This window comes from Eurosta solidaginis, chromosome 1, assembly GCF_040869045.1.
Source record: "Eurosta solidaginis isolate ZX-2024a chromosome 1, ASM4086904v1, whole genome shotgun sequence".
NCBI classification, from domain to species: domain Eukaryota; kingdom Metazoa; phylum Arthropoda; class Insecta; order Diptera; family Tephritidae; genus Eurosta; species Eurosta solidaginis.
In genome coordinates, this window is record NC_090319.1 from 109,604,796 (window position 1) to 109,619,177 (window position 14,382).

A 14,382-nucleotide genomic window follows, 5' to 3' on the forward strand; every position below is an offset into this window, starting at 1 on the left:
CGTCATTCCGAATGGAATGCATATAACGGCATAGTGAAAATTAGCAAAAGGCAAATTCATTGTAGATACGCGTTTGGCAGCAGTAACACATAAAAATTAAAAGTGTTACAATAAAATAAGTGACCTTTTTTAATATTGTAATTTTGTAAAGAAAAGACGTTCTTTTTAAATATATTATAAATACATATTGTATTTGAAATAAAACTCAATTTGTTATAAGTTTGGCAAATACCAAGTGAGTATCGGAGTAAATGGAGCTCCACCGAACAAGTGAGTATTTAGATGGTGACCGTGGACCGAGCCGCAAAATGGCGGCCACTCGCAGAAAAAAGTGTGCAAATAAAAACGTAGCATATACTTGCGAGTAGCTAGTGTTTAACAAATTCAATTTCAACGCCGTTTAGTGAATTTAAAAATTACAAAAATCGTTTAATGAATTTAATTTAAAAATCATTTAATAAATTTCAATATCACTTAATAAATATAAAAATTTGAAAAATCGCTCAAAAATTTGAAAACTCGCTCAAATATGTGGAAATTTAGCATTCTTTAAAAATTAAAAAAAAAATTACACAAAAAAAAAAAAACTTTAAAAACCCCTACAAAAAAATTAAAAAATGTGCAAAACTTTACAAAAAAATTTATAAAAATACAAAACAAAAATTAAAAAAAGTTAAATGCTGTAAAAGCAAAATGAACTAATTTCTACTTAGGCATTTTTTATATGGTACAGTAGTGTAAAATAACACTACCATGAACTAATTTACAAATTTTTCATACGGCTCATACATATATGGTGGTGGTACAACCGTGCATATGGTACAGTAAAGTGCAAAAAAAATAATACGTAAAACTAATTTATACGGAGGTAAGACAAATAAGCGAAATAACTAAATAACTTTTTGTAAAGAAAAACGCAGAGAAAATCTACAAATATAACATAATCTACAAAACTAACCAAAACAGAGGTAAACCACAAATTATTAAAAACGGAAAAATCTGCAAAATTAATCATCATCATCATCATTTATTAGTTATTAGTTTTAATAAAATCGTTTATTGCGCAATACAAACATAAAACTTATGTATATGAAAATACTTATACAAAAATCAAAAATATGAGATAGACAAATTTATAAAAACTGTGTTAGTTTTAATACATTAGCACATTAAGATTAAAATCTTTTATTGCGCAATACAAACATAAAACTTATGTATATGAAAATACTTATATAAAAATTAAAAATATAAGATACACAAATTTATAAAAACCGTGTTATGCGATTTGATCACTAAAATAGTCAAATATAAGATTTTTAAAATGATTTTCTCTCATTGAGTTCCTTAAAGACTGTGGAATGGAGTTCCATAGCCTAACGCCGTTAACAAAGAAAAGCCTGGAAGAGGTTAAATAATTGAACTTTGGAAGAATAAAATTAGAGGAGCGTGTGATTTTAAAAAACGTAAGCTTATCGTACAAATAGCCCGGCTTTTTGTAAACTAGCAATTTGAACATAAAAATGCAATTACGCGCTTTGATAAAATTTATTAGGTCACATCCAAGAATTGGGTTTCTCACCGTAGATAAGTGAGCAAATTTCTTTAAACCGTGCACATATCTAGTAGCGTGGTTGAAAGCAATACTGAGTTTATGAAGGGAGAAATTTAGATGCTATAAACGACCTCAAAGTAGGTTATGTAAGGTACAATAGGACACAGAATAAGCTTTTTCTTTTTATCAGAAGGTACGAAAATTGATGACACCCTAAGGCACCGCAATGTATAATAGATTTTACCCACAACTTGATTGACGTGGTCTTCGCAGGACAACTTAGAGTTGATTACAAAGCCTAGGTTTCGTACTTTATCGACTAACTGAATTCTTGTAGATCCAATGTAAAGGTGTGGGATATCAAGAAACTGGACCTAATCCTTATAGATTGGAAGAACGTATGTTTTTTGAGCATTAAGGCACAGAAGGTTTGACCTAGACCACTCCATCATCGAGCGTAAGTCCGCATTCAGCTTAACACGAAATAATTTGCAAAAAAAGCGGAATTAATATACAAATTGAAATTATAAATCAAAAAACACTGTACATAACGGGCCTAAAAAACTGTTACCATGTGCCACCATTACATATACATATGTAAATTGATATGTACATCTAACGGCGCGTAACATCAACCATACCATAGCGGCGCAGAAACAAACATCAGCAGCAGCAGAATGCCAGCAGAGGAAAAGTACCGGCGGAGAAGGCAATCAGCAACAACATATATGGTTACATATTAACAGCGGATAGCGGAATTTCAAACACGGGTATGGCGCACAGTGTGCACACAACACATTATATGTACATGTAGACAACTACAAAACTTTTCAAATTATAAATTTATAATCTTTAAACCAATTTTCTCTTTAAAATACATGGTAGTTTTTGAAATCTTTACTCTATCGTAATATAAATTTGTAGCTTTGTATATCTTTACTCTATCATAATAAGACAATCAATGTACAATATGTAGCTACTATTACTATTTTTCAAACAAAATTTATTATTATTAAAACATTACAAAACACAAAAGCAAAAAAAAAAAAAATGAAAAAAAGCAAAAACAAATACATTTAAAAAAATTTTCAATTCATTTCAAAATAATATGGGGCACAGTGGGACAAAACCAAACTTAAAGTTCTCCATTTTAATACATTCGGTCAAATAAATTTCCTTTTTCTACTTTTTACCATTCGGCAAAATTCAACTGTTCTAATCACAACTTCAAAAATATGCAAAATTCAATTCCGTTGATTGTAAATACAATTAATAAATAAAAAAAATCCTAATCATTCTAAACTTTCATTAAAATATTGCTGTGCGAAATTTTCGTTGGTGAAAATTTCTTTTTTTTTGGTTTTTGCCCAACTCACCCATCTACGTATTTACGTTTTTAAGCGTAACAATTTATTTTGTCAACACAAATACGAAAATTTTTTTTTTCGGAAATACGGTGCGTCTGTAAACAAATGTGCATATATTTTTTGCATAAAGCGGTGGTTCCGTAAATAACCAAAGAGATTTTTTTTACTTTAAAGCGGTGCGTCCGTGTATAAATATACCACACATTTTTTTTTAATCCCGGTGCGTCCGAGGGCATTTATATTACAATTTTGGAAAGATGCGGTGCGCCCGTATCTATAAAAATAAAAACCATACAATTTTGATCAAAACGGTGCGTCCGTAATAACACAAACACATTGAGATTTTTTAATAATTCGGTACGTTCGTTATCAACAGTCAAGTCTTTACTACCAACATAAAATATTTTTCTTTGAAATCAAATTAAATTAAATTACTTTAATATACATTCAACTTAAATATTCAGTATCTCATTAAATTGTCGGATAATTCTTTCAATTCCACATCAACATTCAATGCAATTTCAATTTCTGTTAAAATTTCGTTAGTAAATTCTATAAATTCGACTTTAAATCAGGCTAAATATTCCTTCTTTCTTCTTTTTCTACTACATATGTTTCTTTGAAACAAGAAAGTAGCTCCCAAAATTTCAGAGCAAGACTCAGATTCCGAAAATTCAGATTCCAATTCCAAAAATTTTAATTCGGAAAGTTCCGATTCCGAAAATATCGATTTTAAAAGCCCAGTTTCCGAAGGCTCAACCACATATTCGCCCAGTACAATCAAATACCTTGTTGTTAGACTTCCTTTGTTCGGAGAATTTTAATAATAGCTAAATTGATTGTAGAGCAATCAAATGAAATAAAAGAACGCCAAGTTTTAGCATTTAGGGCTCGGAACAATAACAATTTCAGAAATTTTCAAAGTAATAACCGAGGTAGAAATTTCCAAAATCAAAGTCGTAACTTTAACAATTACAGACAAAATTGACCAACTTTTGGTAACAGTAACTATGGAAACAACTTCAATCGCGGCAATCAAAGGTAAAATTTCCATTCCGGCGGCGGAAATCGGCATCAGCCTTATAATAATAATAGGAGCAATAGTCGTACTAGCAATAATAAATAAGTGTTCGGACTTTAAACAGGAAGCCCCTCAGGAGCGAACACTGAGGGAGGACGAGACAAATTACTAACTGATTCAGCTCACAGTTTTTCTTCTAAAAACGTTTATTGTCTTAACTTAAATTATTCTGATTTTATACAATTAAATATTACTGGCTCTGACAAATTTTTTAAATTTGTAGTAGACACACAAGCCGACATTTCGTTAATTAAAATTTCTTCTCTCAATAAAAATTCGTCAATTAATAACAATGATACAATTAATATTACTGGAGTAACTACAGATACAGTTTCCACATTAGGTACCTTTACAATTAACTTACACTTTTCAAATTTTTATATCAAACATACGTTGCACGTGGTAGAAAATGATTTCAACATTCCATCAGATGGATTACTTGGTAAGGATTTCTTAAAATCAAATAAATGCGATATCAGCTATGCAACAAATTGCATTTCCTTCTGGATAGGCAATGAAAAGATCGCACTTCCCATCCTTCACGGAATGGAAAGCGATACATGTGTTATACCACCTCGTTGCGAAGTTTATAGAATTTTCGCTTTGGAAAGACTCAGAACCACTTTTCGTGGATTCTCAAGAGCCCTGCAAAAATCGTTGGATCATGTGGTCCACTGGAGTACTTACCATTATACTCCACTGTAATGCAGCAATGGACCAACTCATGTTTCTACACGAACACATTGTAAGCCGATCATTGTCGTTTTTAACGATTGTAATCACTACACGATGTTTATTGGACTGTGGGTACTCCATGGATTACTCTGAAGTAATGCGAAGCTGGAGTATATGGTCCAGTCCTAGGACATCGCAATGTTAATTGGACCATATTTTTTGTATGAATTGTGGTTAACTTTGGAGTTATCGGTTGGTCCATAGCGAGTACTCCATACATGCATACATGGAGTACTCGCGATTTTTGCAGGGAGATTTCTGACGGTGTTTTCACAGCGCAATGTAAAGTCGATACTAGTAATCCGATCATTAAAGTAATAAACACCACAAATAGCGTAAAATACGTAAACAGCTGCAACATTCAACCCGAAAAACTTTCTAATTATCACGTTTATAAAATCAATAAACCAGTAAAACCAGATAGTCGTATTAAAGAACTTAAAAGCATTTTAGAAAAACAAATACCTAATTATGCCGAAAATAAGCTTATTAACTTATGTTTCCAATATTCCGATATTTTTGCGCTAGACAATGATAAAATGACAATAAACAATTTTTATGAACAAAAACTAAGACTAAACGATACGACGCCAGTATACATTAAAAATTAGCGCCTACCGTACTCTCAGCGCGAAGAAATAAATAAACAGGTTAATAAATTGTTGGAAAACGATCTGATCGAAAATAGTTGTTCGAATTATAACAGTCCCTTGATTTTGGTACCGAAAAAAGACCTAAATGGCCAAAAATCGTATAGAATGTGCGTTGACTTTAGGGCTGTAAATAAAAAGTTAATTGCCGATAAATTTCCTTTGGCACGTGTAGACGATATTTTGGATAACCTTGACCGTGCGAAATTCTTTTCTACTTTACATCTTTTTTCGGGTTTTCACCAAATTCCACTTCACAAAGATTATAACATCATTTAGTAGAGATCGCGGAGCTTTCCGTTGGAAAGTCTTACCGTTTGGTCTAAACGTTGCTCCTAATTCCTTTTCAAGAATGATGTCAATAGCATTTTCCTGTATTTCACCCAACCAAGCATTTATGTATGTAGACGAAGTTATTGTCATTGGATGCAGTGAAGTGCACCATTTAAAAAATTTAGAAACAGTTTTCGAGACATGCAGAAAATTTAATTTACGGCTTAACCCTATCAAATGCAATTTTATAAGACCTGAGGTAACATTTTTAGAGTACAAATGCTCAGCTAAGGGTCTACTACCTGACGATTCGAAAATAGAAGCGATTAAAAAATATTCTAAACCCCGTGACAAAGATGTAGTTAGAAGATTCGTTGCATTTGCCAACTACTATAGGAGGTTTATATCCGATTTCGCTACTTTAGCAGAACCATTAAACCGTTTGAGCCGAAAAATGTGGAATTTAACTGGGATACTTCATGTCAATTAGCTTTCGAAAAACTTAAGCGCAGCCTAATGTCACCAAAACTATTGCAATATCCAGACTTCACTAAAGAATTTTTAATAACAGTAGATGCTTCAAAGAATGGTTGTGGTGCGATACTTAGCCAAAATCACAATGGTAACGATTTACCAATTTGTTTCGCTTCAAAAGCATTAAGCAAATCAGAACAGCATAAAGCAATTATAGAACTAGAACTTTTGGCAATATACTTTGCAATCAAACAATTTCAACCATACGTCTATGGTACACATTTCAAAGTTAGATCAGACCATCGGCCGTTAGTTTATTTATTCAACATGAAAGATCCTTCATCCAAATTATCGAGAATACGTTTAGAACTCTCTGAGTATAATTTCACAATCGAATACATAAAAGGTAAAGCAAATGTAGGCGCTGACGCTCGAGTTATTTAATTTTGCGGTTGCTAACAAAATAGCGAATCTAGATGAGCTACTTTTGAGGTTGGAACGAAAGGCAGGCAATCACAATATTAAGAAAATAGAATGGCAAAAGGATGATACAATTTTTCATCACTTTAGTATTGCAAAATTTAAAGATATCGGGAATAATATTTTAAAACATTTAACTATTATATTAACAGAACCAGTTGAGACAGTAACTGACGAAGACAAGAAACCTAAACTCATGCAAATTTACCACAATGATCCGATATCAGGCGGTCATTTCGGAAACAAGAAATTATACGCGAAAATACGCACTAAATACTACTGGAAAAATATGACACGCGACATTGCCAAATTTGTTAAGAATTGCGAAAAATGCCTATTAAACAAAGTAAAACCAAAAATTAAAGATAACATGGTTCTCACACCAACTCCTTGCAAGCCTTTTGAAATTATCGTTATAGACACGATAGGACCTTTGCCTGAATCAAACAATGGAAATAAGTTCGCTATTACCATGATATGCGATTTAACCAAATACCTAGTTACAATAGCTATACCAGATAAAACTGCAAAAACAGTTGCATCTGTAATTTTCGAAGGTTTTGTCTTAACCTATGGCATAATGAAATCAATAAAGTCCGATTTAGGGACAGAATTTAAAAATGACATTTTCCTGGAATTGACCAAGCTTTTAAAAATCAATCACAATTTTTCTACACCCTACCATCACGAAACCGTTGGTACCATCGAAAGAAACCACCGAGTATTTAATAAGTACTTACGAGCTTACCTTAATGCTAATTTTTCTAAAATACTTTACATTTCTGCATAATACAACCCCATATATGGTCTTTGATAACAAATTTACACCATTTGAGTTAGTATTCGGTAGAAAAGCTACTTTGCCAAATGAGTTAACAAAAGAAAAGATTGATCCAATTTACAACATTGAAAACTATGCTAGCGAAGTAAAATACAGAATGCAAAAGTTTCATATTTTAGCAAAAGAACTTATTGAAAAACATAAACAAAGAAATAAAAAATTGTACGATAGAGATGCTCGCCCAGTAAATGTAAACAAAAATGATATGGTACTAGTTCAAAAAGAGCCTCGTGATAAACACAAAAATGTATATAAAGGTCCATACAAAGTGACTGAGGTAGACGGTGTTAATGTAAAGATTTTTGATAAAGCTAAAAATTTTCCATTCATAAAAATCGTATACAAAAAATTACTTAAAGAAATTAATAAATGAATTCTAATTATATTTAATCAAATTGAAGATTTCATAAATAATTGTTTTTGTTTTTATCGACCTATTGATAAATGATTCAAGGTTCGATTCGAGCTCAAGGCCCGAACAATAATTTTTTTCTAATGATAATTATTGTTATTTTTTAATTTTTCTAAATTTGAAAAATTGTATTTTGTTTTTGGAGTAGATGCAGGTTGTCTGAAAAATTTTTTACTTACTATTCCAAAAACAAAATACAATTTTTCAAATTTAAAAAAATTAAAAAATAACAATAATTATCATTAGAAAAAAACATTATTGTTCTGGCCTTGAGGTCGAATCGAACCTTGAATCATTTATCAATAGGCCGATAAAAACAAAAACAATTGTTAATAAACCATGAGCACTTGGGAATGTCAAACAAAGTAATTGACAATAAACAAAAATCCAGCATTATCAGTGATTTGCACCAGATGGCGCAACACTGAATAAATATAGTTGGTAAAAAGGAATAGAAGTATAGCTAAATGGTTAGCGCAGCATGCCTAAAGCGTACTGATGATGAAGGCTTAGCACCCTTCGAAATGGATCTATCTGCGCCAGGGATGCACCTTAACGTTAAGCTAATCGATTATCAAAAAATTTCCACCGTTTCCGTTGAAACACTTCGAAATATTATCGATAAAGAAATTATCAAGATAAATTGTATGCCGTTTTTAACCGAAATGAAAAGCTTTCGTTAACGTTAAAAATGTTAACAAAAACGTGATACTTTATGTTTGAATTGTGCTGGTAATGCTATAGCCATGGTGAAGCCGTAAGGTGGTAACAGCGAGCGGACATAATTCGTTGGTGGTAATGTCAAAAATACTCTGAGAAATGTTCGTACTGTCAAAATTCATGAGAAAAGTTGCAATCAGATTGGCTAATGCTTTCAGCTTTAATGACTCCGTCATCAATCAGCTTTGCCAGCATAGTTTGAAATTAATAATGAACATAAACGATTTGATTTCCTTTTGATATGGCAGAAAACGAAACAAAATCATTTCGTTAATTTGACGTTCTTAACGTTAATAAACGAAACGAAATGACTTTGTTTCGTTTATTAACGTTAATTATCGTAACGAAATGTTATCGGTTCGTTGGTTAAGCATGCCTGATCTGCGCAGCTATGGCAGGTTGTCTGAAAAATTTTCTACTTACTATTCCAAAAACAAAATACAATTTTTCAAATTTAGAAAAATAACAATAATTATCATTAGAACAAAATTATTGTTCTGGCCTTGAGCTCGAATCGAACCTTGAATCATTTATCAATAGGCCGATAAAAACAAAAACAATTGTTAATAAACCATGAGCACTTGTGACACCTATCATATTAAGTAGAAGAAAATGAAAAAGTTCTGCAGGGCGAAATCAAACGCCCTTGGAATCTTGGCAGGAATACTGTTCGTGGTATGACATATATAAATAAATTAGCGGTACCCGACAGAAGATGTTCTGGGTCACCCTGGTCCACATTTTGGTCGATATCTCGAAAACGCCTTCACATATACAACTAAGGGCTACTCCCTTTTAAAACCCTCATTAATACTTTCGTACAACACATTCTAGAGTCACCCCTGGTCCACCTTTATTGCGATATCTCGAAAAGGCGTCCACCTATAGAACTAAGGCCCACTACGTTTTAAATAATCATTAACACCTTTCATTTGATACACATGTTATACAAACATATTCCAGGGTTACCCTTGGTTCATTTTGCTAAATGGTGATTTTCCCTTATTTTGTCTCCAAAGCTCTCAACTGAGTATGTAATGTTCGGTTACACCCGAACTTAGCCTTCCTTACTTGTTTAATTTACTATTTAAATAAAATTTGCTTACCTTCCAAACATCTTTTACAATAACTATAAGCAACATGTGAAGCCCATGTCTTGTCTTGATTCCAAACAGGACAGCCAGAATATGCTTCGTGGGCTTCACAGAGTCTCATCCTCTTATGTATTTAATTTATATTCTATATCTCGAAATTTAATAAATTGCCCACATATATAACAAAACGCATCGGTCTCATATTTACACTTTCGCGACGACATTTTAGGGTATTCTAGATTTGTACAAAACACCTGATCGTTGTTTAGTTATCACTCTAGCGCCATGAGTATTGTTACTATAATTATTACGGCAGCAAACTTTATATCGAAAAAAGGTATTCTCTTTTCGTTTTTGTTTATAAAATAAAACAGAAAATCATGAAATAAACTTTAGGACAGAGAAAAAAATTTTGTTTGTAGAGTCGTGTTATACAAGGGACCCTCATGAAAACCTCTTAAGGAAAAAATTAATAAATGTTTCTGTTCTGGACTCCAAATTCTTTTGACCTTAGTAATACTAATACCGGAACCCATCTACATGGCTTAATAGACAGGCATTATATCTGAAGGGTGAAGCCAAGTATACTGTCCACAAATCAACATAATCTTTCGCTTTTCACGTTTTTAGCTTAAAAGTGAAATCAAAGAAAACTAAAATATTTTTATAAGGAAACTTAAGACATTTCAGGTACGATGCAATATATTTAAAACCTTGTTTTATCATTAAATGTTCAGTTGAAATTAGCAATATTCTGTTTAAATAGTAAATTATAACAGCAAAAATGTATTAGACTAATCCTTTCATGGTTAATAAAAAACGAAGCTATATATATTCGTGCACCCAATTTCATGGATATATCCAAAGAGATAGATAGGTTTGCATTTAAACAGACATGCGAGTCACATGGGTAAATCGGACCACCTAGTCGGTCTGATCATACCGGCAAACTTTTTGATGGGACTGTACTCCTATTTGCATTAAAATTTTCATGTAGCGGACTAAACTTAGTATAGAACCGCATCTTCATGAAAGCTATGGAAAAAAGAAGATATATCTGCTACTAACCTGTGGCAGTTGACGCTTCTTAGGTGAGCCTGTTGGTGTGGCAGTTGCAGAGCGCGACTGAAATCGTGTATGTTGTGTAGATCCTTGGTTAATAGAACCACCTCCTACTCCACCCAAACCGACACCGCCAGGAATGCCTGCTAAAGCGCCAGCACCACCCGGCAGTGAATGACCGTATGGTGAACCGGATGCGTGTATTGGAAGAACTGGATAGTCTATATAGCGATCGTCAGGTGGAGAAAGTGAACCACGTCTTGGGCTACTACTTCGATAATAACTATGACCGGCACCAGTAACGCCGTGATAGCTGTCAGTCGGTGCTGCTGAGTGACTACGTTGACCGAGGCTCATGCCACTAGGGCCAGATATGGCACCATTTTGTCGTAAATAACCGGTGCTCACCTGCTGCAATTGGAATTAAATTGAAATCGTAAATAAAGCAAGAAATTCAAGTTCAATTTATATTAAGACTATTGCCCAGTTTTATTTGGCGATGGGTTGAATTTTACGACATCTTAAAAACTTGTTATACATAGCTGCCAAGTCTTTTATAATGTATTAAACGAAATAAAATTATATTTTGATCAAGTCAAATATTATAAACATTCGCATGCATTTTTTTTTGGTATTTCGAGTGCTGAAATTATACAATGAGCTAATAGAATAGAAATTATCTTATATCCGGCATTCCATTAATATGCCACCACTCCCTTTTTTCTGAGCACTAGACAGTTTTACTTTAAAAATCGAATTCAGAGCTCTTCGGAAATGGTAAATCGTACTAAAGGAAGATAGTAATTTATCACTATTTTTATAGTTTGACAGTGTCATATTTATCGTTTGAGAGAAAATGATTTTCGATCTGTGGGCGTAAGCAACGATACGGCCCAGGTAGGTTGGACTCTAAAAAGGCGACCTAAAGTAAATAAAAACTTTAAATGGTTATATTGGTGACGATTTAATTATGGAACGCCCGATATGTCGTCTGCTGAGAGATACATCACCCCATCTGGTCTGTTGTATCGAAAATGCCCTATTTCAGAACTTTTTGAATAATGCCATATTGCAGAATTAGTTTAAAACGTCCTATATCGAAATTCGGTTGAAGAACGCCCCACCTCAAACTTTGCTTGGAAAACGCACTATCTGGGCTCAAATTCAATACATTTTGACATAAGTTGAGCAGTTTATGAAAACATTTCTAAGATAGGTCGTTCCTCAACCGAATTCTGAGAGATAGCGTTTTTGAAACAGCAGACGAGATAGGGTGATATTCCACTCAGCAGACGATATAGTTTGTTTAAATTTCAAATATATTACGATTTCTCTAAATAATTAAAGATTTGATATAAAAGTGTGAGTATTTGTGCATGAGTGTACTTAAAATAAAAAATCAAGCAAATTGTGTTTGAAATAAATGTCTAATATATGTCAGATCCTGTAAAGAAACAAATTAGTATAAGCCAGAACGTATTGAAATGGTATTTAGTAAGGAGACAAATAACTACCAACTAATAATTTCATACATATAAATTACAAAGTAGCAAAGTTTTATGTAAAAAAACGTAGTTAGTTTGAGAAAAATTAAAAAATAGGCATTACTTAACGCTGATTTAATGGAAGCAAGTAAACGCTCTGATATAATGATTGTGCGGCAAAAATATGTGACAATTTTATTTGGAAATTTATGAGGACAAGATGTTTAGTGTCAATACTTTCTACAAATCTTCAAACCGGTTTGAGTCGAATCCCCTTTTTCGCATTTTTACTTGAACCACGATACAAACCCTGATGGTTTTGGAAAAGAGACAATATATAAATTTGCTACCCAACATCTAATTTGTTTTGAAGACAAACTTCTAGATTCGACTATCAATATAAAATCGTCTACGAAATCTGTCCAATAGAGCTTCCGGTTGGTATGCAACATGTCGAATATAATGTAAATTTGCGTATTCCTAACATTTCTGCTATAAATAAATTCAATATTTAGTAAAAGATCAGTAGCTAAATTTACTAACTTTTAAAGTTTCTGCAGTCGAGACTTTCATCTGTCAGTTATTGGTTGCCTTGCCGATCGAGAGATTCCACTAACTTGGTATTAACAACACTTTTTAAGTATTTATTCAAAGCGAGAAAAAGTAGCATCTCTGGTAGAGAAATGTCAAAGTTTACGAAAACGGTCAAAGAGAAAATAAAAAAAAATATGTAATGATTCGCTCGCGTCACAAATTTTGACAGGATTCAGCAAAGCTAAGTATTTTTCATTGTGAATTCATACAAGTGGCGAATGCTTGTAAAAAACTTTCACAATAGTAAACAGCCTCGGTCACCAGTTCAATCGCTCTTCGATTAATAAAACCATTTGCCAAGCAGTGTTTTTCAAACATTTTTGTAGATGACTGGTATATTGCACTTTTTATTTTTATTATATTTTAAAATGTTAGCAAAGTTGGCTACTCATATTTTATCTATTAATTAGATTTTAGAAATGAATATTAATATGTAGTCTGATTTTTTGTAAAAATATTTAAAAGAAAATTTGATTTGAAGCACAAAAGGGCAAATTAATGGCACCTCAATTTAATAACGGCGAGAAAAAACAAACCTTTCTTTCATTTTCTGGCCATTCGCGTCAGCTAATATTTGACAGGTAGGAAAGACAATGGGGGAATAGAAACATCATTTTTCACTTTTATGAATTCACAATGGTATTTTTGATGTTATTTATTTTAATTGAACGTTTACTGTCTTCCTTGCTATTTTTTTTTTTTTTCAGAATGGTGTCCACTAGCTGCAGAAAAAGCCTAGCGTGAGCTGAACAAATGAAGGAAATGGTCACATTCTCATTGAGATTAGCATCCGGAAGACTATACGGACTGCAGAATAATGAGAAAAAATGGAAGGAAATTGCGGCGAGGCTCAACGTTGCATACCCTGCAGTCAAACCTACTCGTTGTATAATAGATGAATACTAGTTTGCAAAAAATTCCAACTAGCTCGAGCTCTGCCTTTTTTCCATATTAGCCACTGGTATTTTTAAAACGGCGATGTCCTACGAAATATCAGTTGCCAGTCTCTGCAACAGCATCATACCACTCGACATACTAGTAAGTATATACATCAGAGTCGTACCAACTGAGATACTAATTAGTTTCGGCAAGACTACCATACCCTTTGGTATGCTACTCAGTCTATGGCTCATCGACCTGGGCATCAGCTAAATGCCTATTTATATACTGCTACGGTAGACCCATTCGTATTGAAAAATCTCGCGAAAATTGATAAATAAGCTGAAGCTTATTTTGCTGCCAAGTCAATCATAAATACAGGGCCAGATTAACAAATAGGCAGAATAGGCAGTTGCCTGTGACCCCCGATTTTGGGGGGCCCCAGAAAAATGAAAAAAACTTTTAAAATTTTCCTACAAACATAAAATTCTAGAAAGTGAAAGAGAATGTAATCAGGGCCCGTATTATGTGTTATGATCCGTGATCGAAACTTATTTTTTAAATCAAAATAGCTCTTAAAAGGTGAATGGGATTAGTGGCATATTTGAACTAGCGACAAATAGTACTCGTTAGATCCACTCTTTATTATAATTTGAAAAAAACTTTGACAGTTGCATAGTTATT

The 14,382-nt window shown here is 32.9% G+C and overlaps 2 protein-coding genes across 23 annotated transcripts in view; one reads left to right on the plus strand and one right to left on the minus strand.

Moving 5' to 3' along the window:
• The window catches only part of Hs6st (heparan sulfate 6-O-sulfotransferase), an 812,621-nt gene that overhangs the window by 526,994 nt on the left and 271,245 nt on the right, over positions 1–14,382 (plus strand). The window lies entirely within an intron of this gene.
• The window catches only part of Rim (Rab3 interacting molecule), a 272,945-nt gene that overhangs the window by 57,553 nt on the left and 201,010 nt on the right, over positions 1–14,382 (minus strand). For all 22 annotated transcript variants that reach the window (XM_067759666.1, XM_067759662.1, XM_067759664.1 and 19 more), the window contains one exon: positions 10,748–11,152. In XM_067759666.1, the coding sequence (XP_067615767.1) occupies positions 10,748–11,152 (405 nt within the window). The remainder of the gene's footprint in view (positions 1–10,747; positions 11,153–14,382) is intronic.